Source organism: Nomascus leucogenys, chromosome 15 (assembly GCF_006542625.1).
Source record: "Nomascus leucogenys isolate Asia chromosome 15, Asia_NLE_v1, whole genome shotgun sequence".
Taxonomy (NCBI): domain Eukaryota; kingdom Metazoa; phylum Chordata; class Mammalia; order Primates; family Hylobatidae; genus Nomascus; species Nomascus leucogenys.
Genome location: NC_044395.1, coordinates 65,751,839 through 65,779,596, shown reverse-complemented (window position 1 = coordinate 65,779,596; position 27,758 = coordinate 65,751,839). Strand labels below are relative to the sequence as shown.

Below are 27,758 nucleotides of genomic sequence, written 5' to 3'. Positions count from 1 at the left end.
AACCCTGTGCTAAGATGGGTCACAGAACCAGACTTGGCCAATCTCAGGCCTCTGAGTTTAACAAGACAAACTGGCAAATGAATAGCCGTCTGAGCCTCTCTTAATGCAGGGCCCGAGCGGCATCACTCGGGAGCCTCAATCCTTTGACCTATCCTAGAACTTAACTCCTGGAACCCTCTACAGTTTAAGGGAATCTGAGTGGGTGAAGGGATCAGAAAAACCCAGGAAGTAGAGAAAAAACATTGACATGCCTAGAAGCGTCGAAACCCCCGTCTCATCACCAATTGGCTAGGGTTACCCTAGTCCCTGCCTGTGATTGGCTGCCCCCACAAACACACCGCCCCCTGGGCGAAGCCAACCTGGGCCCAGCCGGCCGCTCATTGGCTGCCGTCCTGCGAGCGGGGCCTAGAGCCGGGTGTAGTATCCTGGGAGCTGCGGGCTACGGGGCCTGAGCTGCCGGGCTTTGGGCTCTGGGCCTCTGCCGCTCTCTGGCCGTAAGTGCTGAGCTACCGGGAACGGCAGCTTCTGACGCTGGGCCATTGGAAGCTGCGGAACCAGGCTTCTTCACTTTGAGTTTCCGCCGCGAAGCGCCAGTCCGGGCCGAGGAGGGAGGTGGGTAGATAACTCTGCCTTTTCTGAAATCAGATCATGCACGCTCACTTTACCCCCACCCGCCCGCTGCCCTGGGGACCTGACCAACGCCCTGTGGCCAGGCCAGGAGTTTACTGTCCTCCAGCTGCTCCCTGACTCCGGACGTTACCGCCCGCCCCTCTACTCCCTTCCCGCTGGGGTCCTTCTTGGAAGTCTTCCAGGCCCCGCCCCCTTCTCAAATGCCCTTCTCAGACTCTCGCTGTACCCTACGGAAGGCACAGTCAAAGCAACCGAACGTTTAATTATTTGAATTTTCTCAAAGTAATTCATGTATAATAAAAAGTTAAACATTAAAGCAGGTCTTATTTTGAAGAGCAATAACTACCCATCCCCAGATCTTTGCAGAGGCTGCCACTTTTAGTTTTTCCCTTTTTAGATGTTTTTATCACCCTAAATCAAAATAATATGCGTTCCACTGTATTTCAGGATTTATCATTTTGATATTTCTTTGCCTTACTTTCTTACTGCCACAGTCTTGTCAATTTTCCATCGCTATTTTAGGTTTTCCATTTGTAGCTTTAAATAATAGGTATCAACTTCCATTTATTGTTTTATTGACTTTAGGTGGTGTCTCTTAATGTCTCTACTGACTTAGCTAAGGATATTAACACATCTTCCACTTTCAATCTACTATCGGTTGGAACTCAACGTTTACATTTAGTTTTCACGTATTCAACAAGTATTTGAGGCACTGTTCTTGGCACTGGGGAAATAGAAATGAACAAAATAGACAATGACCCTATCCACATGAAAAAGTTCTAGTATGGGAAGTAAGACAATAGACAAATACATGGCAAATGACGTCAAAAGCAGGATCATGTAGAAGTCATTTTCAGCTGGGAGAATAGAAGGAACCCAAGTCAGGTAGATTGAATGGACGAGGGGATTGCGGGAGTGTGTGGAAGTTTATTCCTTTGCCTAGCTGGGCACAGGTGCTGTTTCAAGGAGAGATCTTGTTAACCGGGAGCCAGGATAGATTATTTAGTAAGTCAGTGATTTACCAAAATGAGGTTTTAGGATACTGGATCCCACAGTTTGGTAGTGATAGTGGGAGGAAGAAAAGCAGGAGACAGGGAGTCTAGTGAGAAGGCATGCCCTGCCAATGGCATATCACAGAGTCCTGCAAGATTTACTGCCCTGCTTTCTGCTTCTTGCTACTGGACTGCGCTGAACCACCGTGATTTTTCTCTCTCCTCTTGAAAATTTGTATTATACCTTAAAGCTAAAGAGGTTAAGAAATTTGCCCAAGATAGATGGCAGAGCCCCAAGCCAAATATCTGTAAAATGAGAACAATAATGGCCTCTGCCTAGGGTTGTGAAATAAACCAACTTAATTCATGTAAAGTGCTCAGAACGGTGCCTGGCACATCATATAAGTGCTCAAAGAGTGCTTGCTTTTATTATTAATGTATGCTCTCAATTTACCTCACAAATGCTAAAAGGATTTTGGGTTTAGGAACTATTTCCTATGTCTAGCTGGTTAATTCATTCAACAAATATTTACTCAGCAATATCTGCATTGCAGGTGCTGTTTAGGTGCTGAGGATACAACAGGAACTAGGACCAACATGGCCCTTCCTTGTATAGACTCTAGCTGGTAACACAAAGTAGCAAAGTGAATGAATAAATATTGCCAACTGAGCCAAGAGCCTGCCATTGACCAAGTTCCATGCCCATATGTGGCCCTGGCAAAAATCTCAGATTTCTTGCTGGAGTAGTGATTCATCAATATGGGTGTGATGATCATCAAATGATCTTTGTTTTAATCTCCAAGGGCTGTTATTTCATCTCTGCTTCTAACGTATCACTAAAAGCTCAGAAGAATACCTTGACATCTTAGTGAATAATAAGTACGTTAGTGCTGGAGCAGTGGGCAGGAGTTTAAAAGGCACAGGAAAAGAACTGCTGTTTCCTTTACAGTTTTTACATTTTAGTGTGCAACACAAGAAAACAAATTGAGCTTGTAGGCAATGGGCTTCTGGCATACTACCTTTTGACACTTCGAATTATATAAATGCAAATATAAACATACCAGAGAGTGAGGCTGGAGGTATTTATGGCCTTACTTCAGATACTGAAATACCACATTTTATGTGAACTTACCCAAGTTTAAGAGAAATAATGCTGATTTGTAGAGCATGATTGGAGTGGTAGTGGTCTAGTAGAGCAAACCCAGAGGAAAATCAGAGTTGACCAAGTGAATGAAAACCGAGGACTCCCAATATTCACTCACTTAGGCATCCCCATTATCCCCTTCATGGTGTGAGTAATGTGGCCCGTTCAGACCATGCACCCTTCAGTTGGAAAGGCCAATGCTTATTAAAGAAGGTCAGTAAAGGGTCAAAAGGAAGGCGGTTTTCCCCCAGAAATTAATTATTCCTGTTACTGATCTCTCTGTTCCTCTGTTACCTTTTTCTCTTATTTGTCTTTCTTTTCTTCTTCTCAGCCTTTACTACTTCTCCCTGGTTTCATTCATGTTCTGAGGAGGGTGTGAGAAGGAACCATGGATCCCACAGCCTTGGTGGAAGCCATTGTGGAAGAAGTGGCCTGTCCCATCTGTATGACCTTCCTGAGGGAGCCCATGAGCATTGACTGTGGCCACAGCTTCTGCCACAGCTGTCTCTCTGGACTCTGGGAGATCCCAGGAGAATCCCAGAACTGGGGTTACACCTGTCCCCTCTGTCGAGCTCCTGTCCAGCCAAGGAACCTGCGGCCTAATTGGCAGCTGGCCAATGTTGTAGAAAAAGTCCGTCTGCTAAGGCTACATCCAGGAATGGGGCTGAAGGGTGACCTGTGTGAGCGCCATGGGGAAAAGCTGAAGATGTTCTGCAAAGAGGATGTCCTGATAATGTGTGAGGCCTGCCGCCAGTCCCCAGAGCATGAGGCCCACAGTGTTGTGCCAATGGAGGATGTTGCCTGGGAGTACAAGGTGAGAGATGGAAGCTGGCCACTCCAGTCTAACCCCGGCCCCAAGTTGGCTGCTTCTAGATCAAGGGCTTGACCACCAGCACCACAGACTGAGAGCTAACTCATTTGGTTCCTGACACCCACAGATCCCTGGAATCTGATACAGAGAGCTATACCTTTCCTCGTATTCATGACCTTCCTTGATTTTCTGCTCTCCCACTTCCTCTACACCCCATCCCAGATCCTAACAGGGCTCAATTCCTAACCCAAGGCTGATTTCAGTACTGAGAATGTGAAGGAAAATAGTTTGTTTTTTAACTGAGATTCTGGATGCCTTGGATGAGTTTAGGCATGAGGCTCTTACATAGATGGTCAAGGCTACACCTGATCTGCAAACGCCTCCTAGCAGTGCTGCAAGTAGTCATTTGGCATTGAATGGATCACTTCACTCCTTCATTTTATAGACAAAAGTGAGGCTTAGAAAGTTGAAAACATGGTAATTTATTTTAGAGGTGGAACGAACTATGGGTGAGTCACAAGATTGAGAGAGGTCGTCTAATACAATCTTCTCAGGTCCTTTCTGACTTCAGGTCCAGTTAATGAAAGGAAGATCAGAGGCTGTGACTCAAGTCTTCTTGCTCTTTCTCCTCTCCCAAGTTTGCTTGTTAGACAAGTCATCTCTGACAAACCTGGGACTCCTTTTTTGTAGCTAACGTCATCAACTTCCAGCTTCTGGGCTTCTGTTTACTCTTTCATCAGATGCCCATAATGACATCTTTATTGGAACCATTATCTCAGTGATTCTGTGATCCAGTGATCCAGCATTGGTCTCAGTTCTCTTTTTTGGAGTTGAAATAGGAAGGTGAGAGTGTAAGACAAATCCCCTGAATTAGCTTTTCCTATATGGGAGGGATTTCTAAAATATGAAAAGTATTTACTAACTCATTATTTACTAACTCATTCTGTTTTTGAGAATATTAGAAAAGGGAGATAGTATAACATAGGGGTAAAGGGCTGGATTAAATCCCAGCCCAACCATTTATTACCTGAATGACTTTGGGTAGGTCACCCTCTAAGCCTCAGTTTTCTTGTCTATAAAATAAGGTTAATACCATCCTCAGGGGATTGTAAGTATCACATGCATATTTAGAGCTTAAAATATACCTGGCACTTGATAAATTTTAACAAAATAGTTGCTATTTTGTTAAAATAGCAGAATTTAATGGTGTATCTGTACACTTTATGCTTTTCAGTAGAAATCCCTTGCATTACTATTCTAGGAAAGTGCTTCTTACCCTTTATAAGCATATGAACCACCTGGGAGATCTAGCTAAAATCGAGATTCTCATTTGGTAAGTCTAAGGTGAGGCCAAGATTCTGCATTTCTAACAAGCTCCTAGGTGATATGGATGCTGCTGATCCACTTGAACCACATTTGGAGTAACAAGGTTCTGGCAGACAGTAAGATAAAAATAAATAAGGTAAGGATAAAAATTGGCATGGAAAGGGAAGTCCAAGGTACTTTTCTGGAGAGGTTGGAAATGGACCTTTTCTTCCAGTTTACAGACATTTAGAGACTATGGGAGTTGAAATGATTCTCAGCCCAGAGAGCTACCTTGGATGTCATCTGGACAGAGTCTGCTTCCTCTGTGGCATTCCCTTTCCCCACAGCCTTCACTGTGGCCGGTTGCCTGAAGGACTCTAGTTCTCCCATAGACTCCTAATGCTAGGAAGCCTAGGCTGCCAGAGGTGGCCTCATGAGGGTTTTGTCTCTTGCAGTGGGAACTTCATGAGGCCCTCGAACATCTGAAGAAAGAGCAAGAAGAGGCCTGGAAGCTTGAAGTTGGTGAAAGGAAACGAACTGCCACCTGGAAGGCAGGTTGCCCTCGTGGGGAAAGGAGTTTGTGTCGGTCGTCCTGTGTGGTCCTGGAGCTGGCCTAGGGTAGCATTCTCATCTCTGTGAGGCAGAATGTGAGGCCTGAAATCACAGAGCCTAGGGTTCTAATCCCTGCTTTCTCTGTCCCAGGCCTTAGGTAGGCCACGTCACCTCTTAATTCCAGTTTCTCCATAGTGATGTAGGGATAACCTCTGGTCTTGTAGCCTCATAGAAAGGAAAAGCATGTGCTCACATGTGTCAGCTCACAGTGGCGTAGCTTATATCATGCTTAGTAAAGCAGAGTTTCTCGTTCACTTTCCCAAGTTAGAGCATATTTGCTAAGAGTCTGGTTATTAAAATATTGGAAAATCACCTCTGAAATAAATTTGAGGCCAGTAAGTATCAAACTACTAGAACTTTTGATCAACAGAAAGTAACACTGAACCAATCTAAAACAGCACGTTGAACAGATATAATATCAACGTGAAAATGAACCACCTAACAGTGTAGTTAAGTTACACTGCCTTAGAGACTTAAATGTAACACATCTTGTCATTATTCTGAAAATGGAAAATAGTCTAGAGCATGTAGTATTAAGATAATATCCCGGACCCTACTGGAGTCAATAAGAGTGACAATACAGACCTAGAAGCATGTGGTGGAGCTGGGGGAACAGGAAGCTAGGAAAAATAGTATCCTTTATCTTTGCCCCTGCATAGCCTGTCACGTGGTTGGTACCATTGCAGAGTATGTGTGTATGCATATGTCAGTATGCTCGATACTGGGTGACTGAAAGTATCAGTGCTGATTTCCATCTTGGCTCCACAGATACAGGTGGAAACCCGAAAACAGAGTATTGTATGGGAGTTTGAAAAATACAAGCGATTACTAGAGAAAAAGCAGCCACCACATCGGCAGCTAGGGGCAGAGGTAGCAGCAGCTCTAGCCAGCCTACAGCGAGAGGCAGCGGAGACCATGCAGAAACTGGAGTTGAACCATAGTGAGCTCATCCAGCAGAGCCAGGTCCTGTGGAGGATGATTGCAGAGTTGAAAGAGAGGTCGCAGAGGCCTGTCCGCTGGATGTTGCAGGTGAGTAGTAAGTTTCCCTAGTAACCCTGAGTGATAGCTGAAGATAGACTGAGACTCCAGGAGAGAGCATCAGTTACCCTTCAGTAGGGACTGCCAGCCCTCTGCCAGCTGATAATGGATCCTGTGTTTCCCCAGCTAATACCTGATGTTTCCCTATCCCTGGCTTGTGGATGACCTGGTCTGTTGTAGCGTCATAGGTGGAGCAGTGCTCAGGCAGCTCTGGCGTCATTCCAGGCCCTCTCCTCTAGCCTGAGAGTCTTGAGATGGAGCCTGAAGTTGGCCAGTTCAGCCAAAGCTCAGCCTGCTCTTCCGTCCTTCCGTAGGCTTCTCCCTACCTCTGCATGGCATCTCTCCATTCTTGGTATCTGTCTCCCTTCCCCTAGAGAAACTCCCTGCCAGTTTGATATCTGTTCCCTCCGAGGAATAGCACATACTCAGGTGTTGCATTTTTTTTTTCTCCTTACAGGATATTCAGGAAGTATTAAACAGGTATGTTCTCACCCTTGGAGCCTCTAAGCAGCCCCGTAGGGGATAGTGGGGCCTAACTAGAGCCAGAAGTAGGGACGGAGCACAGACTTGGTACACACAGAAAAGCAGGTGCTCGTCCACAGTCTCGTCCCACTTACATGGTAATGGCTAAGGAATCTTTGTTGATCTTTCCTTTTTCTTCTTTGTACTTGATCAAATGTATATCAAGTGAAGCTATAAAATGTGGTTTCAAGTAGATTGCTCAAAGAGGAAGAAAGACTGCCTGTGACTGCTTCATGTCTGACAGAAAAATGTGTGCACTTCTTCCTCTCCCAGAATCAAATATACATCCAACCCTTCCCGTAGCCTGGGCATGCAGGTGTTCTCACCTCTGCGCACAAACAGCTTGAGGCTCAGCCAAATAACCATAACCGTCATGGCTCTGCTTTGCTGGGGTGGGGCACTTCACTACGTCCCTGGCCAAGCCCCTCTTCCCTGTACTAAGATAAGGCCCACGTGACAAAGCCGGGACTCCTGGCCCTGAGGTTCACCCTCCTCTACCAGGAGCAAATCTTGGAGCTTGCAGCAGCCAGAACCAATCTCCCTGCAGTTGAAGACAGACTGCCGTGTGCTGGGGCTAAGAGAGATCCTGAAGACCTATGCAGGTAATGGATCCTGGGGGAGACTGTAGTGGACAGTGGGAAGGACCCCTCCCAGAGAAAGAAAATGGTTCAGTGCCCTCTGGGTGCCCCATCCAGCCTCACCCACTCATCATTGAGAAATCTGTGGCTGAATTGATCAGAGAGCCCTCACCCATGCCTCCTGGCCCTATATCACTGTTACCAACCAGGATCTTTTTTTATAGCTGATGTGCGCTTGGATCCAGATACTGCTTACTCCCGTCTCATTGTGTCTGAGGACAGAAAACGTGTGCACTATGGAGACACCAACCAGAAACTGCCAGACAATCCTGAGAGATTTTACCGCTATAATATCGTCCTGGGAAGCCAGTGCATCTCCTCAGGCCGGCACTACTGGGAGGTGGAGGTGGGAGACAGGTCTGAGTGGGGCCTGGGAGTATGTAAGCAAAATGTAGACCGGAAGGAGGTGGTCTACTTATCCCCCCACTATGGATTCTGGGTGATAAGGCTGAGGAAGGGAAATGAGTACCGAGCAGGCACCGATGAGTACCCCCTCCTGTCCTTGCCAGTCCCTCCTCGCCGGGTGGGAATCTTCGTGGATTATGAGGCCCATGACATTTCTTTCTACAATGTGACTGACTGTGGCTCCCACATCTTCACTTTCCCCCGCTATCCCTTCCCTGGGCGCCTCCTGCCCTATTTTAGTCCTTGCTACAGCATCGGAACCAACAACACTGCTCCTCTGGCCATCTGCTCCCTGGATGGGGAGGACTAAGAAAGCTACCATCCTAACCAGAGAGGCCTTGGAATTGGGCCTGGCCGCCATGGGGCTTGGAGGACCCAGCCACTGACAGGTATCCCCTGAAACTGAGCTGAGCCCAGTATCCAGGGATTCCTCTGTCTGATCCTTTGGTCTTTGCTACCAGGCTGAAGTCTGTCATGAAACCACTTATTTTAAAAAGCAGAGGCCCAGTCAAATGAGCACTGCATCCCATGAGGGAAGCGTGACAGGGCTGATGGTGAGGATCAGAGCAGTTCTAAGGTGACTCGTTGGGGTAAGGATCAGGACTTTGTCCGTGTAGTAGCCAAACCCCCCCTCTTCCCTGATTCCTGTCCGGTGTCACAGTTAAGTCAGTGAGGATGATGAAGTAGGTACAATCTTCAGGACACCATTAGATAGGCTTTCCCAATAGGCCAAAAAAAATGCTGCCCATACCCAGAGCTGGTTGTTGTGCTGAGGCCAGTCAGAGGATGCTTCCCCTGAGGTTGCTACAACTAAGCAACCTTTATGTGACCCTCACTCTCTGACCTCCTGGCAAGAGAAATTCAGTGCAGCAGGGGGACACAGACCTGCCCAAGCCACCCCACTGCCCTTCCCTCTCTAAGCACAAGCTGGGCAAATCACTGTCGCTTGGACTCCTAGGAGACCAGTGTCCTAGTCCTGCCTTTTTTCTCTAAGTGGCAGGATCAGAAAACCTGTGAGCCTTAGCTTGTATTTTCACTTTATGAATAAGGAAACTGAAATGGCCTTAATGGAGCAAGTTATTTCTTTTTTTTTTGAGATGGAGTCTTGCTCTGTTGCCCAGGCTGCAGTGCAGTGGCACGATCTCGGCTCACTGCAGGCTCTGCCTCCTGGGTTCACGCCATTCTCCTGCCTCAGCTACCTGAGTAGCTGGGACTACAGGCGCCCACCACCACACCTGGCTCATTTTTTTTGTATTTTTAGTAGAGACGGGGTTTCACTGTGTTAGCTAGGATGGTCTTGATCTCCTGACCTCATGATCCGCCCTCCTCGGCCTCCCACAGTGCTGAGATTAGAGGCATGAGCCACTGCGCCCGGCCCCTGGAGCAAGTTATTTCTTACAAAGCTGCTGAAGATAAGATTATAAAAATTATAAAGCATTTTTCACACTCAAATGAAACAAGGTTGACAAACTCACTTCCCAGGTCACATGCCTATACATCATTTATCATATTTGGGTCTGAAACTTCTCACATGTTTGGGAGGTTTTATGTGTCCTCATTGGGAAAATGGGTGTAATTCAGCATAAAACCTCATATTATTGTCCTGCCTCATGGAGCTGTTGTATAGATCCCAGATCCATCCCATGCATTTGTTCCTGTCTGAAGCACAGAGGCAGGCAAGCCATGGGTTTTGCACATGGTGACCTTCCCACTGTGCCATGATACAGTCCGCATCTTATAGCAGTGCCTTTGTCTCAGGGCCTCTGCTGACAGTCTAGACCTTTTGGGCAGAAAGGAGCTTCAACTGGCTGTGATAAGGAATATTAAAAATTGTGTTTCTACTTTAATTGTATTGGCTGTTCATGTATGTAGGAGTTAAAATAGGCCAAACTGGAGAAATAAATGCATTCTGCCCACCATGCTTCCAGGCTGCTTCTTGAGAATTAGCAGTAGAAGGGGAGAAGTTTCCATCAGCTGCTTGGAGGGGAATAAGCTAGTGAGTCACCACAGACCCTGGTGCTGGCAAAGGGTTGAGCCTGCCTCCATTAGAGGAGCATCTTTGTTGGGCGATTGCCTGGGGGTAATTGAGAAGTAGGTCCCTAGGAAGGACTTCAGTTATGTCTGTGGACAATTGGCACAAAAGGGTTAAGGGAAAATCCATGTTGTTCTTTCACTATTAAGACAAATCTTGGAAGGTTCCCAGAAACGGAGGATTGTTAGGTGATAAATTCATTCAAACTTAGAATGAAGGAAGGAATGAAATGGCCTCATTTGTAATGTACTCTTTTTGGTTAGTTTGATTGTTTTTTACATTTATAAGCCTGTTTGGGTACTCTAATTACTTGTTAGAAGACTTGTAAGGTTAAACAATCCACATTATTACAGATTGTCTGATTTTTAAGACCAGACAAGAAGATTGAAGCTCTAAGTGCCTGAAAACCCTTTTCTACAGAGTAGTTGTTTACACTTCCCTCCTGAGAACCATATGAAAACAAGGACCTTATTTGTCTGTTCACCATTTTACCCCTAGTCTAGTACTCTGTGTGTGTGTGTGTGTGTGTGTGTGTGTGTGTGTGTGTGTGTGTGTATTAAATATTTAAGTGAGGGAACTTTCATTCACATGACTAGAATCAAAACAAAAATAACCTGCTTTTATCTAAAAGGGGCAGTACAAACTAGAGGATACCTAATTATACTTCCGTTCAAATATGAATTTAATGGATAATTTCTTTTACTGTACCTTTCATAAGTGGTCTAGTAGGGCAGAAGGCAGGTGGCCACGTGGAGGTGGAGTGCCTGCACTGCTCCCTGCAATGCCTAGGGTGGCATCCCCAGTTTGGTGCAAGCCTTCACTGCAAGGCAGGGACAAGCTTTGCCTACCCTTGTTTTGCAAAGAAACTGAGGGATGCAATACCTGAACCTTAAGGGAGAAGGCTGCAAAGAGGGTAAAATGCCTGGGTACTGCAAAAAAAGAAAAAAAGGTAGACATAGGGGCAAAGCCTTGGGTTCAAAACTACCTACAGATAGGCAGTCTTCATTTTTTTCAATCAGGATTGGTTGTAATCTCTTAAAATCCAAACATGAAGGATCTACTGTGCATCCCAGGCACTAGTTAAGAGAGCACACATTGCTTCATGTGATGGGCCAGGGGCCATATCTGAATGTATGGTGAGAAGCACAGGTTTTTCCATTTGGGGTAGCCATGGAAAGGAATCAGCACACTTTGGGAAGTATGTGGTTCAGTAAATACTTGACTACTAGCAGTGGGTTCCATCTACTTTTAGAAAAATCCAGTGAGAATGAAACACAAACCTGGTAGGGCAAGCTTCCTGGTGGAAATGCTGGGAAGAAATTAGTGTTTGGGGTGCAGGCTGGACTATGCCTTTGTTGCTTTACATCAGATTCTTTAATGCATCTAATATGCTTTCATTTAATGGACCTAGCCAATTTTTCAGGTTACTTATGGAGAAAGAATAATGTGACATTTCAAAATGAAAATCTTGTCAAACGTGTTTAACAACTTATAATCTTGTTTTTTAATGTTATAACCTCATAATTTTGTTTTGTTTTTATGTTAGGGGGTTGTGAGGGAAAAAAGTTTCACTTTCCTGCCCTTTGGGACCTCAGTGCATCATTATCAGATTTTTAAGAGGCTGATTTCTACTCTGCTGGTGTTCAAAAATTGAATACATTCTTGGCAGGTAAACAAATCTAATATTAGTAGAAGGTATAGATGTTAAGTTACTAAGGAGCTTGTCTATTTGAAAGAGTTGTCATATGAGTACTGGGCAGTATAGGACTACTCCCTTAAAATTATGGAATTAGAAATGTATTGGGTATATTTTTAAGTTCATACAATATGTCAGAGGTTGTGTTATCTGCTTTCCATGTTTTATTTAATTTTTAATACTCTGAATTAATGTTGTTTATCAGTAGACAGGAAGTGTTAAAACTCAGATATAGTAGCTTGCTGTCAACAGTTTCTTCTCGCACTTTAATTTTAACACTAGTAGGAAATTATCTTTTTATTAAGATTTTCAAATGTACATATCTCTTATATATAAGATCTTTTTCTTTTAACATATACTGATTACTCAATTCAAGATTTTCTGAAGGGGAAAAACAAAACCAAAAATCATGTAAGCATCCAGTGACCTGGAGAACAGTGGTTACATTTCAACTCCTTTTTTTTTTTTTTAATTATACTTTAAGTTTTAGGGTACATGTGCACAACGTGCAGGTTTGTTACATATGTATACGTGTGCCATGTTGGTGTGCTGCACCCATCAACACGTTATTTAACATTAGGTATATCTCCCAGTGCTATCCCTCCCCCTTTCCCCCACCCCACAACAGGCCCCGGTGTGTGATGTTCCCCTTCCTGTGTCCATGTATTCTCATTGTTCAATTCCCACCTATGAGTGAGAACATGCGGTGTTTGGTTTTCTGTCCTTGTGATAGTTTGCTGAGAATGATGGTTTCCAGCTTCATCCATGTCCCTACAAAGGACATGAACTCATCATTTTTTATGGCTACATAGTATTCCATGGTATATATGTGCCACATTTTCTTAATCCAGTCTATCATTGTTGGACATTTGGGTTGGTTCCAAGTCTTTGCTATTGTCAACTTGTTTATCTACATTGTTCTCTATTAGCCTCCTCATCCCAGAGCGCATCCCCTGAGAGGTGCCCAGAAGAAGAAAGACCTGTGTATATTTGATCCCTTTCTTTTATGCCTTAAGGTTAACTTACACAGACTGGGACTAGGAAGCAACAAGAAAGATTTCCAAAACCAAACTTATATTAACTTAGCTTCTGTTGCTTAAAAACAAAAAGCTGGTAGTTGGTGCACTAACTCCAACTAGCATAACAATAGGAGATACATTTAAAAGTTAAGTGGTATTTTACAGAACATAACAATATACCTGGGTGTCCAAAGTGATTTGGAATCAGAGAACCAAAGACTTATTCTCTTCATCCGTTCTTGGTGATTGGCTTTTGATGCATGGGCCAATCCCAATTTTCTCCTTCCAGTTTATGTGTTGTAGAATTACCACCATCTCTGATCCCAAGTTTATATCTCCCCAGATGAATAGTAGACCATACAGCTTGGGAAGGACCCTGGTCTAGGTGTAGGCATAGGACCCAAATGGAGTGAGATCACTATTGGGCCAGAGGGCAGGGTCATATATTAATAGCTTCTTCCATTTAATCACTTGGAGGAAAGAACAGTTCTGAGAATATCAGTCAGGTTCAGGGGAAGATACCAAACAGTTGGTTTCTTCAGCAGAGGGGATGGTAGGATATTGGGTAGGAAATATAGGTCAGAAGCTATAGAAGGAAAAATTCCAGAGCTGTATTCTATACCGAACTTACTCTGATTCAGACACTATCGTATTAACCCATTAAAAATGTCAGAAAATTAGAAACATTTCATTCATATTATTGGTAGAAATTTAAAAGTTACACAAAGATATCCTTTATAGCTTCATCTTAGAATTCCTTATAGTACCAGGTAAACCAGTCCAGCTCCACAGATCTCTAAGGCATCTTTGAAGTTGGCTAGAATGCTCTGGATCTGAACAGATACTGTGTTCATGAACCCAGGTTGGAGTGGTCAAAGAGGACGTGCATCAGATAACTCCATATCCTCTCCTGCAGTTGTTTGGCCCTCATGCCATAGATGATGGGATTTAAGGTGGCTGGGATGATCACATACAGGTCAGCTAGCAGCACTTGGGTGTGCAAGGGCACTACATCCTGCCCCAACCAGGCCGCATAGATGGATGCCATCCCAGCTAGATAGTACAAAGCCATAACCCCCACATGGGAGCCACATGTGCTTAATGCTTTCAACTGAGCATTCTTTGAGGAGAGACCAAATACTGCCCTGAGAATTAAGATATAGGAGGCAGCAATGAAGGCCACATCAGAGCCCACCATAATAGAGGAACCAATCAGACTGTAGAGACTGCTGGGCATGGGGTTAGCACATGCTAACCTGGCCAAAGCTATGTGCTCACAGTAGGAGTGGACAACCACATTGGAGCCACAGAAAGGTAGATGATTCATCATCCAACTCAATGGAGTCATGGCTGTGATAGCTCTGATGGTGATGGTCATATTCATTCCCAGCATCACTTGAGGTGTGAGAATTCTCTTGTAGTGTAGAGGCTTGCAGATGGCTCCATAGCGGTCAAAAGCCATGGTCAGCAGCAGCCCCGTCTCCACAGCTGTGGCTAAGTGGACAAAAAGCATCTGAGTGAAACAAGCATTAAAGCTGATGGAGCTGTCTCCTGAGCAGAAGATGCTCACCATCTTAGATACCACCAAGGAGGCCATAACAATGTCCACAGCAGCCAGAACACACAGAAAGCGATACATGGGCTCATGCCGAGTGGAATCCATCCAGATTGCAGTTACGATGAGGGTGTTTCCTAACAGGGCTATGATGTGCATGACACTCAGTGAGATAGCCAGCCAAAGATGTGAAGATTGCACCCACAAGGAGAAAGGAGGCAGGGGTTTCCGTTGTGTGGTTGTAGGCTGGACCCAGCATCACAGGTGAGACTTCTTGCCTATTAATGCATAAATGATGTAAGAGAATGATGCAATCCTGTAAAATTTATTCCCATCTGTGATGATAGGAAATCCTACTCAGCTTGATGGTTTTGTTAGGATCAGAAAAGGGATGTCTGATCAAGTTATCCTGCTCCACCCTTCATCCTCTTCAGTATTCTTTGCCTTAAAACTTTCTGTTCGTTGTTGAAGGATTAGATCAAGGGTTACCTCCTTTAGGAAGTCTCTGTTTTCTTCTTCCCCTATTCCACGCAGGCCGAGTTAGTTACCTTTCTTCTGAGCTTTCATACAATCTGCCATAGTGACCTCCAATGGACTAAACTGACAATGCTAAAACTTTACCTATGACTTTATGGTATGCACTTAAGTGCATGTATATTATTCATAGCTTTATAGGAAAGATGTGATCCATAACTATGGTCACAACTCTCCTAAAAGAAGATATGCTCAAGATTAGCCTGCTTTAACTATCACTTCCTGTGCCTCTCCCAGAAAAAAAAAAAAAAAAGGCTTTCATTATGAGAAGGTGCCATATGCCTACCCTTAGATACTGTCTCTAGTGACCCCTTTTTAACTTCTTATCAGAAATGTGGCTCCTTCTTGAGTAATGGGATAGATTAATGGAATTATGTGCTCGTGATCCCATTTGCTGCAGTAGACATTTTCTCTGTTAGATAAGAACTAGATGAACATTCACCAAGTTCTCAATCCTAATCATGGAACATATATTTGCCCCTTCCTTTTACCTCCTAGAGAGCTTAGCACTGATTGATTCCACACCCGGGTGCCAGCAGCAACCATAGTGGGAATCCTCAGGAGTCTTCTAAAAAGACAAATTTCTGGGATATGATTGCAAACTGTGTTGCTTATGAAACAAATCAAAATCCCTAGGCTTAAGAAATCCTACATCATGGAAGGGATAGAATACAGTACTTAGCTCCACATCACAGTCAGTTTATAGGAGCCTTACTGTGTAGGGACACTGGGTGAGACATCTTCAGTGACAGATCATGAGAAGACGAGGGAAAGCTATGGAAGTAGAACGGTAGTGAAGAGCGAAAGGAAAATTCAGGATATCCTTGAGACTGCTGTATGTGTTCTGGATGCCACAAACTCAGGGTTCAGCATTATTGCACAAGGACCGAAGAAAAGTGTGAGGATCCAAACAGCCTCTTCGCCACTTACCTCTGATCCAGGATGTTCCTCCCCTGGCTGCCCTGTGTAATTTCACCTTTCTTCAAGAGGCAGCCTCAGCTGAAGTTGCTGCTTTGCTCCTCTTACCAGCCCTGGAAACTCTAAACTGGGCATACCTTTCATGACCTTCAGTGGGTTTTTCTTTTTAATCTCCATTTACTTTTCTTCTCAATTCGCATTGCTGGAGATTTACAATTGTCAGTCTTTGCAAAGAACAGGACATTTGGTTTGGTTGGTTGTTTATTTTTATAAATGTTTTATTTCAGTCAGCCTATTGATACTGAAAATTTTTTGTCAAAGATCATCAGTGATGTCCACCAAGGATCTGTTGCCAGTCCAGTGACTCTTTTTCTTTATTTTACTTGGCATCTCCAAAACATTTAACACAACTGCCTGTTCCCTGATTTTTGGTTAACTTTTTAAAACACTGTGAACATACTGTAAAATGCAAACATATCAGGCATATATCCTTATAAATATTTATTATGAGAAAACATGAAGACACATATGTAGACACCACAATGTGTATCCAGATCAAGATAGAGACACTATTGTTCTCTGGTTGTTAAGGTTTACTGTTTTCAGAATGCTCTGGCCAAGTTCAACTAAAACATATTTCCAGTACTGCACCTGCCTTTGCCTTCATCCTGTGAAGACATTCACATGCAGACCTGGAGGGTCAGTCACTGAAAACCAACTTAGAAAAGTCCTTTAACTTCAATAACTCACGATTTGCAGACCATAAGATATGTGAGGATTTTTCATTCCTATTAAAAGGATAGGCAATGCATAATTGAAATTGAAATTGTATTAATGGTAAAAGAACTAATAACACATTTGAATGGGGCCTCTCTGGTTTGTGATAATTCTGAGTTATTCTGATCTCTAACCAAACTGCTCCCATCCAACCCTATTGTTTGAGTTCCTTTCTCTTAGCTCTATTTTTTATTTATTTATTTTTTTTAGATAGAGTCTTGCTCTGCTCTGTCACCCAGGCTGGAGTGCAATGGCACGATCTCAGCTCACTGCAATGTCTGCCTCCCAGGTTCAAGCTATTCTCCTGCCTCAGCCTCCCGAGTAGCTGGGATTACAGGCACCTGCCACCACGCCTGGCTATTTTTTGTATTTTTAGTAGAGACAGGATTTCACCATGTTGTCCAGGCTGGTCTCGAACTCCTGACCTCAGGTGATCTGCCTGCCTCGGCCTCCCAAAGTGTTGGGATTACAGGCATGAGCCACCATGCCTGGCCTCTACTTAGTTTCTTAAAACTGTCTCTCCACCATACCAATATTGTGCTTTGTGCTTACCCATTCCCTTCTCTGCTTTCATTCAAAGTAATCATATGTCCCATTCTCCCCCCCGCCCCCACCTTTCCTTCCAAATATCATTTTCATAAGTTCTTGGTATCAGCAATGTCTAGCATACCTGGCCAGCCCTGTATAAGATGAGTGGGGGCTTATACTTTCCACTCTGGGATGACCTGGCCTTCATACTCCATCACCCCAACACCAATGCCCAAGTCAGTTACATCCTTGGAGTTTTGTCTGTTTAACTTTCTCTAATGAGTCCATGCCTCATAGTCCCCATTTCTTTCATGCAAAAGAAGAGGGGTTAATACAGGACACCTTGGGAGGAGCAGGAATAGCAACACGAAATCAAATACAAGCAAACAATGGAGAGTCATATTGTCCTTTCCAAAAATTTCCAATAGGGAACTCTCTTTTTCCTCTGGATACTCAATCATCCTGCATTGTCCCTGTACACCCACCTTCCCTTGGCCTCTGCCCAGCAACCAAACATTTCAACCCCTCCAGAGACTGGTTTTTCTTTGTGCTCTGACCCCTGGGGATTTCCAGATTGCAGGAGGAAGCAAATGCTTAGTGGCTGAAGAGTCTTTGTTTCTTCAGGTCCTCAAAGGATACCTAAAAGTTAGACTAAGAGTACAGAGTGCATCCTGAAAGGAAAACCAAAGACTCATGACTGGTAGGAGGTGTGCAAGCCCACTATGTGCCTAGCATCCCAGTAAATGCTTTTCAAAGATTATCTCAGTCAGTTTTCAGAACCTTCTGAAGTAGCTGCCATCATCACATTGACATCTTATAGATGAAGCAAAGGTTCATAAAGGTCACAAAACTAGTAAGCTAGAGAGTCAAGATCTAAATTCTAATAACCATATTTCACTTCACTTTATGGTAGAACTATTCACACTGATGAATAGTGTCCCCCCTGCGGACTTGGGCCAGGCTTCACTATTTAAATGTTGCCCATGACACTGTTATAATGTCCTGTTAAACAGAGATGGGAAATGGGATGTAGGGGAGAGCAAGGAAGATGAGTTTTTCAACTGGAGATAGGACATGCACCTGAGCACAAAAGTATGAAAAGGGACATATTCTCCAAATAGAGGATAAACCAGAGGTGGTAGAGTCAGGGCACTTGAAAGGGATTGAAAATACAAGAGGTTAGAGGGGTGCATGGGGCCATGTTTTAAAGGTCATGCCTTCTTCCTGGGCATCATCTGTGGGAAGGAATAAAGTTGAGAGAAAAGAATCAACAGGCACAAGCTATGTTTCTTGTATTATTTTAATGCAAAAGATACATAACCATTTGGAAATACGAAAAACTAAGAAATACTGTTGCATGCTCTCAGTTCCCCAGATCCTAAGTGGACACGTAGCTGTTCATGAAGAGAATGGTTGAGTGCTCTCTTTGTTGTCTTTTATTTTGAGGGTTGGTGAGGGGGAAGCAGGAGGAGATTTCTGCCTTCTTCAGTCTAACCTAGCACATTCCTAAAGACAAGGGAAATGTAAGTTCAATCAAATGTGTATTCTCTACCAAAACTTATCTCTGATTCAGATACAAGTTGATTGAATCCACTGAGAAAGCCATCAGAAAATCAGAAACATTTCATTCACATTCCTGCTAGTAATTGAAAAGTTATGCAAGGATATCCTTTACACCTTCATCTTAGAATTCCTGTAGCACCGGGTAAACCAATCCAGCTCTACAGATCTCTAAGGCATCTTTGAAGTTGGCTGGATCTCAACAGATATTGTGTTCATGAACCCAGGTTGGAGTGGTCAAAGAGGACGTGCATCAGATAACTCCATATCCTCTCCTGCAGTTGTTTGGCCCTCATGCCATAGATGATGGGATTTAAGGTGGCTGGGATGATCACATACAGGTCAGCTAGCAGCACTTGGGTGTGCAAGGGCACTACATCCTGCCCCAACCAGGCCGCATAGATGGATGCCATCCCAGGTAGATAGTACAAAGCCATAACCCCCACATGGGAGCCACATGTGCTTAATGCTTTCAACTGAGCAGTCTTTGAGGAGAGAACAAATACTGCCCTGAGAATTAAGATGTAGGAGGCAGCAATGAAGGCCACATCAGAGCCCACCATAATAGAGAAACCAATCAGACTGTAGAGACTGCTGGGCATGGGGTCAGCACATGCTAACCTGGCCAAAGCTATGTGCTCACAGTAGGAGTGGACAACCACATTGGAGCCACAGAAAGGTAGATGACTCACCATCCAACTCAGTGGAGTTATGGCTATGATGGCTCTAATGGTGATGGTCATATTCATTCCCAGCATCACTTGAGGTGTGAGAATTCTCTTGTAGTGTAGAGGCTTGCAGATGGCTACATAGCGGTCAAAAGCCATGGTCAGCAGCAGCCCCGTCTCCACAGCTGTGGCTAAGTGGACAAAAAACATCTGAGTGAAACAGGCATTAAAGCTGATGGAGCTGTCTTCTGAGCAGAAGATGCTCACCATCTTGGGTACCACCGAGGAGGCCATAACAATGTCCACAGCAGCCAGAACACATAGAAAGCAATACGTGGGCTCATGCAGAGTGGAATCCATCCAGATTGCAGTCACAATGATGGTGTTTCCTAACAGGGCTATGATGTACATGGCACTCAGTGAGATAGCCAGCCAGAGATGTGAAGATTGCAGTCCTGGGATACCCACAAGGAGGAAGGAGGCAGGGGTTTCCATTGTGTGGTTGTAAGCTGGACCCAGCATCACAGGTGAGACTTTTTGCCTATTAATGTATAGATGATGTAAGAGAACGATGCAGTCCTATAAGATTAGTTCCCATTTGTGGTGCTGGGAAAACCTAGGGATATTCTCAGCTTGGTGATATCACAGGATCAGAAAAATGACTTCTAATACTGTGCTACCTTTCATCCTCCTTACAAGTTTCTATTCATTGATGAAGGATCAGCTTGTGAGTTCCTTCCTTAGGGACTTGTGACCTGCTCTCTTCCTCCCCCAACCCCATGCCCAGGTTAAGTTAATTACCTCTTTTGCAGTTTCCTGAAATTTTCCGTAGGGACGAAATCGACAATTCCTGTACTCTATGAGTTTATGGTATGCACTGAAGTGCCTTATAGGAAGATTGTGATCCATAGCTGTGGTCACAAGTCACTTGAATGAAGATATATATACTCATTACAGTAAACAATTTCCACAGAAAGAACGATTAACAGAGGAAAGAATGACTTTTTATCTCTGTGTGCTGTTACTAAATGTTGAAACCAGAACTTCTTGAGAACAAACATCACATTTTATATGCTCAGTATATTGCATAGACAAAACATAAATTCAGCATTCTTGCGATTGATGATATATATTAGTAAGTTCAGTAAAATAAAACCATTAGAGAATAACATTATCACATTTTATAGGCGATTATAAATTGTCTATAAATAAATATAATCCTTACCTTCTCTAAATTTACCCTGGATCCTATTCACTTTGGTTCAGTTAATAGATTAAATTACTACAAGGAAAATCTTAGGGTTACCTTATAGATGACCCCCCCTCCCCAATAAGTTGTTATGGTTCTTTAATACAACTAACTCGCTCTTCCTGATAACCAAGATATTCCAAACAAGAAAGCTTTATCCTTTAGAAAGTTAAGCACTTTATTATTAACATCGTATGTGCCAATACTATGTTAAAAGTGCAGTATTCATAATGAGTGTATTTCTCCATTTGTAAAATAAGACAAACATCCATTCCATAAAACACAGTTTGTATAACTTAGATTAAATATTCTAGCCAAGATCATGTAGTAAGTGTGTGGTAAGTTTTGGGTTTAAGCTATGAATCCCAGGTGTCCATCCAGCCCAACATAGATGGTCAACAAGACAACTATGGATAAAACAAGGTTAGGGGTTTCACCTGGCCAGGTTTGATGAGACAAAGATAGCTACTGCTGTGCACAGCCAGCAGCTGAGCTCTACCACTTGTTCATCTCTGTTTATTGATGTATTCACCCTCCATTGCCTCATTCAGGTGTTACCATATCATATAATTTGTAACAATCTAAGTGGGGAAACCTGAATATAAAGAAGTCAGCATTAACTACCATTCCATTCCTGTGTGATAGCTGTTTAGTTACTCTCTCCTTAGGATGATTGGTTTCCATGATTTCATATGGTGTTTGGTCATAGGCACATTTTCCCTGCCATCTGAGAAGACTCCTTACAAGGGGAAGCTCCTTCCTCTGATGTTATCACCCAGCTTTGGGAGACATTGGTTAATCTTCTTCATGGAAACCCTAGATTCTATTCATCAGAATACAGCATACAAATCCTGCATACTTTCATGTACCCTACTCAAAATCTGTTATTGGTCCCATATCATCAAAGGGCAGGATAGCTAAGTGGCAAAAAGCACTGGTTCTAGATTCATACTCCTAGACTGAAAACCCTACTCTATCGCTTGCTAGCCATTTTGCATCAGTCAAATTATGTAACTCTCCAAGCCTCAACTTCTTCACCCATCAGAGTTAATAATACTTACTTCACAGAGATATTTTGAGATTTAAGTGATAAGCTATGTAAAAGTGCTTAGCATGATGCTTGGTACATAGGTGTTCAATAAAATATAGCTATAATATAGTAGAACAGAAGACAGTTTTCCCTGCCTAATTCTATACTTCTAGATTGCTCCAAATAACATCCTTAAATGAGTGTGTGTGATTTGAAGACCACATTTACAAAGTAAAAAGCTGCTCATCCTGCATTGCCTGAAGAATTTCTCTTGTCCTCCCATGAGTTGCCACTGAAGATGTCTCACCCAGTGGCTGTACACAACAAGTTTCTCCTCATTGGACTATGATAGGAGCCCACTATCAGTTCCATTATAGGTCAATTCTCAAGTTGAGGATTTTTTGTTTTATTTGCTTTGTTGCTATTTTTCTTCTTCATCACGCTTGTGAAAAGGTTTTCCTTAGTTTTTCCTACAACCCATCTCTAATCAGAAAGCCTAAGCATAGCTCACATTTCTGCTGCCATACAACAACTCTTGCCAAACTGAATTCAGATTAAGGATAGAGTGGAGGTGGGTATGAAAAATATTTTTTCCAGGCCAAATTAGTGCTTCAAATCTTTTTTCTATTATTCTCAGATAATTTTCTTTCCTTAGGATGTGGGCATATGCCTTTGTTTCAGACCTGGACTTTGAATCTCAAGTGTAGACCAGACCATATTAAATACAATTGATTGCCTTCCTAAAACCCTCATCACCCTAGTATTGTATCTTGAGGGCTCAGTCTAATGAGTCACCACAGCAACTGTGTGATTTGTTTTTACATAACAGTAGTCATATATCGCTCAAGAACTGTTTCTTAGGTGTTCAGTCAATCTTAAATGAAAGGTGCTTATTTGCCAAGCCTCAAGACTAGCCTGCTTTAACTATCGCTTCCTGTGCCTCTCCTGAAAAAAAGGACTTTCATCGTGTGAAGTTACCATATCCCTATCCTTGGATACTGTCTCAAGCTACCTCTTTTTACTTCTTGTCAGGGTTCTGGCTCCTCTCTGAGTAATGGAATAAATCAGATTAATGGAATTCTGTGCCTTGATCCCATCTGCTGTGGTACACATTTTCTCTCTTAGCCAAGCATTAGATGAACATTCGTCAGGTTCTCAATCCTAATCCTGGGACATACATTTGCCCCTTCAATTCACCTCCTACGGAGCCTAGCACTGATGGGCTCCATAGTTAGGTACCACCAGCAGCTGTGGTAAAGTCCTCAGGAGTTTTATTTAAAAAATCAAGTTTTGGGGACATGATTATAGACTGTGATCTATATGAAACAAACCAAAAACCCTGAGCTTAAGAAATGCTATATCATGGCACAGATTGAATAAATTAGTGAGATCCACATCATAATCAGATTATAAAAACCTTGCTGTGTAGCTACTGGGTGAGACATCTTCAGTGATAGATCATGAGAAGACAAGGGAAAACTTTTGAAGTAGAACGGTAGTGAAGAGTGAAAGAAAAATTCAGGGTATGCTTGAGACTGCCGCATGTGTTCTGGATGCCACAAACTCAGACTTATGCATTATTGCATAAAGGGCTGCATAAAGCTTGAGAATCCAAACAGCCTCTTCCTCACTCACATGTGATCCAGAATATTCCTCCCCTGGCTGCCCTGTGTAAATTCACCTTTCTTCAAGAGGCAGCCTCAGCTGATGCTGAGGCCTCAGCCCTGGAAGCTCTAATTGGGCATACCTTTCATGCCCTTGAGAGTGTTTTTCTTTTTAATCTCCATTTACTTTTCTTCTCAATTAGCATTGCTGGAGATTTACATTGTCAGTCTGCAAAGAACAGGACACTTGGTTTGGTTGGTTGTTTCTTTCTACAAATATTTATTTCAATTAACCTATTGATACTGAACATTGTTTGGCTAAGACTAACAGTGATCTCCATCAAGCATCTGTTGTCAGTCCAGTAACTCTTTGTCTTTTTGTTTTACTTGACATCTCCAAAACATTTAACACAACTGCCTGCTCCCTGATTTTTCATTAACTTTTTAAAACACTATGAATATAATGGGAAATGCATAAATCTCAGATATATAGCCTGATGAATATTTATTATGTGAACACATGAACACACCTACATAGGCACTACTGAGGTTAAGATACAGACACCAGTGCCCTCTGGTTGTTAATGTTTACTGTTTTCAGAAAGCTCTGGTAAGTTATCCTAAGATCTATTTTCAGCCCTGCACGTGCCTTTGCCTTCAATACTGTGGGGATATTCACATGCAGACCTGGAGAGTCAATTACTTAAAACTAGCACAGAAAAGTCCCTTAATTTCAACAACTCATGATTCACAAATCGTAAGATATGAGAGAATTTTTCATTTCTATTAAAAGAGTGAGGAATACATAATTCAAAATGAAAATGTCTTAAAGGTAAAAGAACTAAGGCATATGTATTTGAATCAGGCCTTTCTGTTTATGATAACCCTTTCTTCCTACCTGGATACTTCCCCTCTTCAGCCAAACATGCACCCAATCAGCCCTACTACTGGGTTTTTTTCCTCATAACTGTTCTTAGTCCCATAAAACTGTCTCTCCACCATGCCAATATTATACCTACCCCTTCCTCTCTGCTTTCAATTAATTATATGTCCCATTCTCTCTCCCACCTTTCCTATCCAAATATTATTTTCATACATTCTTGGTAACAGTAATACCCACCACATCTAGACAGCCCTGTATAGGAAGAGTAAAGGCTTATATTTTCTATTCTGGGGTGATCTGGCCTTCAGACTCCATCAGCCCAACACTAATGCCCAAGTCAGTTACAGTCTGAGAGTTTTCTCTGTTTAACTTTCTCCAATGAGTCCATGCCTCATAGTCCACATTTCTTTCATGCAAAAGAAGAGGGGTTAATACAGGATACCTTCGGAGGAGCAGAAAGTGCAAACAAAATCAAATATGAACAAACAATGGAGAGTCATATTGTCCTTTCCAAAGACTTCTCACTGGGGCCCTCTTTTCCCTCTGGATATTCCATCATCCTGCCATGTCCCTGGACACCCACCTTCCCTTGGCCTCTACCCAGCAACCAAACATTGCAACTCCTCAAGAGACTGGTTTATCTTTGTGCTCTGGCCCCTGGGGATTTCCAGATTGCAGGAGGAGGCAGATGCTTACTGGCTGAAGAGTCTTTGTTTCTTCAAGTTTTCAGAGGATAGAGTATAAAGTGCATCCTGAAAGGAAAACAAACAAACAAACAAAAACCATGATAGGTAGGATTTGTGAAAGCTCACTATGTGCCAGGCATCATCATAAATGCTCTTTTCAAAGATTATCTCAGTTTTCAGAACCTCCTGAAGTAGCTGCCATTATCACATCAACATCTTATAGATGAAAGCTGAGGCTCATAAAAGTCACAAAGCAAGTAAGCCAGAGAGTCAAGAGCTAAATTCTAATAATCATATTTCACTTCACTTTATGGTAGAACTATTCACACTGACAGTGTACTTAATATCTCAAAGTCGAGTTCACATTTCCTCAGTTCTGCCTGGGGACTCGGGCCAGACTTCACTGGTTAAAAGTTTCCCATGACGCTGTTATAACATCCTGTTGAACGGAGAAAGGAAAGAGGATGTAGGGGAGGGCAAAGAAGATGAGTTTTTCAACTGGAGATGGGGCATGCACCTGAGCACAAAAGTATGAGAAGGGACATATTCTCCAAATAGAGGATAAACCAGAGGCAGTAGAGTCAGGGGACTTGAAACGGATTGAAAATACAAGAGGCTAGAGGGGGGCATGAGGCCATGTTTTAAAGTTCATGTCTTCTGCCTGAGCATCATCTGTGGAAAGGAATAAAGTTGGCAGAAAAGAGTTAACAGGCACAAGCTATAAAGTTTCTAGTGTTTTTATTTTTAATGGCAAAGGGTAGATAACTATTTGGTGTTGTGGGGTTGGGGGAGGGGGGAGGGACAGCATTAGGAGATATACCTAATGCTAAATGACGAGTTAATGGGTGCAGGAAATCAACATGGCACATGGATACATATGTAACAAACCTGCATATTGTGCACATGTACCCTAAAACCTAAAGTATAATAAAAATAAAAAATAAAAATAAAAAAGAAATTTAAAAGTAAACACACAAAAAAAAAAAAGAAAAGAAAAACTAAGAAATACAGTTGCATGCTCTCAGTTTCCCAGATCTTAAGTGGACACATAGCTGTTCATGAAGAGAATGGTGAGCAGTCTTTGTTGTCTTTCATTTTGAGAGTTGGTGAGGCAGGAGCAGGAAGAGGCTTTGTGCCTTCTTCAGCCTAACCTAGCACATTCCTAAAGACCAGGGAAACGTAAGTTCAATCAAATGTGTATTATCTACCAAAACTTATCTCTGATTCAGATACAAGTTGATTGAATCCACTGAGAAAGCCCTCAGAAAATCAGAAACATTTCATTATCATTCGTGCTAGTAATTGAAAAGTTATGCAAGGATATCCTTTACACCTTCATCTTAGAATTCCTGTAGCACCAGGTAAACTAAGCTCTACAGATCTCCAGGGCATCTTTGAAGTTGGCTGGATCTGAACAGATATTGTGTTCATGAACCCAGGTTGGAATGGTCAAAGAGGACGTGCATCAGATAACTCCATATTCTCTCCCGCAATTGTTTGGTCCTCATGCCATAGATGATGGGATTTAAGGTGGCTGGGATGATCACATACAGGTCAGCTAGCAGCACTTGGGTGTGCAAGGGCACTACATCCTGCCCCAACCAGGCCGCATAGATGGATGCCATCCCAGGTAGATAGTACAAAGCCATAACCCCCACATGGGAGCCACATGTGCTTAATGCTTTCAACTGAGCAGTCTTTGAGGAGAGAACAAATACTGCCCTGAGAATTAAGATATAGGAGGCAGCAATGAAGGCCACATCAGAGCCCACCATAATAGAGGAACCAATCAGACTGTAGAGACTGCTGGGCATGGGGTCAGCACATGCTAACCTGGCCAAAGCTATGTGCTCACAGTAGGAGTGGACAACCACATTGGAGCCACAGAAAGGTAGATGACTCACCATCCAACTCAGTGGAGTTATGGCTATGATGGCTCTAATGGTGATGGTCATATTCATTCCCAGCATCATTTGAGGTGTGAGAATTATCTTGTAGTGTAGAGGCTTGCAGATGGCTACATAGCGGTCAAAAGCCATGGTCAGCAGCAGCCCCATCTCCACAGCTGTGGCTAAGTGGACAAAAAACATCTGAGTGAAACAAGCATTAAAGCTGATGGAGCTGTCTCCTGAGCAGAAGATGCTCACCATCTTGGGTACCACCGAGGAGGCCATAACAGTGTCCACAGCTGCCAGAACACACAGAAAGCAATACATGGGCTCATGCAGAGTGGAATCCATCCAGATTGCAGTCACGATGAGGGTGTTTCCTAACAGGGCTATGATGTACATGGCACTCAGTGAGATGGCCAGCCAAAGATGTGAAGATTGCAGTCCTGGAATACCCACAAGGAGGAAGGAGGCAGGGGTTTCCATTGTGTGATTGTAAGCTGGACCCAGCATCACAGGTGAGACTTCTTGCCTATTAATGCATAAATGATGTAAGAGAAGAATGCAATCCTGTAAGATTTGTTGACACATGTGGTGCTGGGAAAACCTAGGGATATTCTCAGCTTGGTGGTGATCTCAGGATCAAAAATGTGGCATCTGACAAAATTATCCTGTGCCACTTTTATCCTCTTTAATATTCTTCCCTTACAAATTTGTATTCATTGTTCATGGATCAGCTCATGGCTTACCTCCTTTGGAAAGCCTTTTCTGCTTTCTTCCTTCCCCATTCCATACCCTTTCATCTGAGCTTTCATGCAATCTCCTGTCGTGACCTCAGAGAGAATAAATTGATCATTGTAATGCTCTCCCTAGACTTTATTGTGTGCATTAAGGTGTATGTCTCTTGTTTATGATCTTATACAAAGGGTGTAATCCATAATTGAGGTCACAAGTCTATTAAAAGAAGTCTATTAATATATATTTATTATGGTTAAGTTTCCACAGAATGAAGGATAAACAGAAATGAATCTGT

General features: G+C 43.0%; 3 protein-coding genes and 1 pseudogene across 3 annotated transcripts; 1 reads left to right on the top strand and 3 right to left on the bottom strand.

Annotated features, from left to right (window-relative positions):
• Positions 1–379: 379 nt before the first annotated feature.
• TRIM68 (tripartite motif containing 68) lies at positions 380–10,018 on the top strand. The gene is made up of 7 exons (XM_003254807.2): positions 380–612; positions 3,098–3,580; positions 5,338–5,433; positions 6,263–6,523; positions 6,990–7,012; positions 7,556–7,656; positions 7,857–10,018. Exons 2-7 carry the CDS (start codon positions 3,155–3,157, stop codon positions 8,405–8,407), a joined length of 1,458 nt encoding a protein of 485 aa, XP_003254855.2. The 5' UTR covers positions 380–612; positions 3,098–3,154; the 3' UTR covers positions 8,408–10,018.
• Positions 10,019–13,694: 3,676 nt separating this feature from the next.
• Positions 13,695–14,673, bottom strand: LOC100601994 (annotated as a pseudogene).
• Positions 14,674–18,931: 4,258 nt separating this feature from the next.
• On the bottom strand, positions 18,932–19,930 carry LOC100601649 (olfactory receptor 52I2). The gene has a single exon (XM_012503912.2). It carries the CDS (start codon positions 19,904–19,906, stop codon positions 18,932–18,934), a length of 975 nt encoding a protein of 324 aa, XP_012359366.2. The 5' UTR covers positions 19,907–19,930.
• Positions 19,931–26,229: 6,299 nt separating this feature from the next.
• Positions 26,230–27,332, bottom strand: LOC100603233 (olfactory receptor 52I2). Its single transcript, XM_003254806.3, has one exon. It carries the CDS (start codon positions 27,314–27,316, stop codon positions 26,264–26,266), a length of 1,053 nt encoding a protein of 350 aa, XP_003254854.2. The 5' UTR covers positions 27,317–27,332; the 3' UTR covers positions 26,230–26,263.
• Positions 27,333–27,758: the final 426 nt, after the last annotated feature.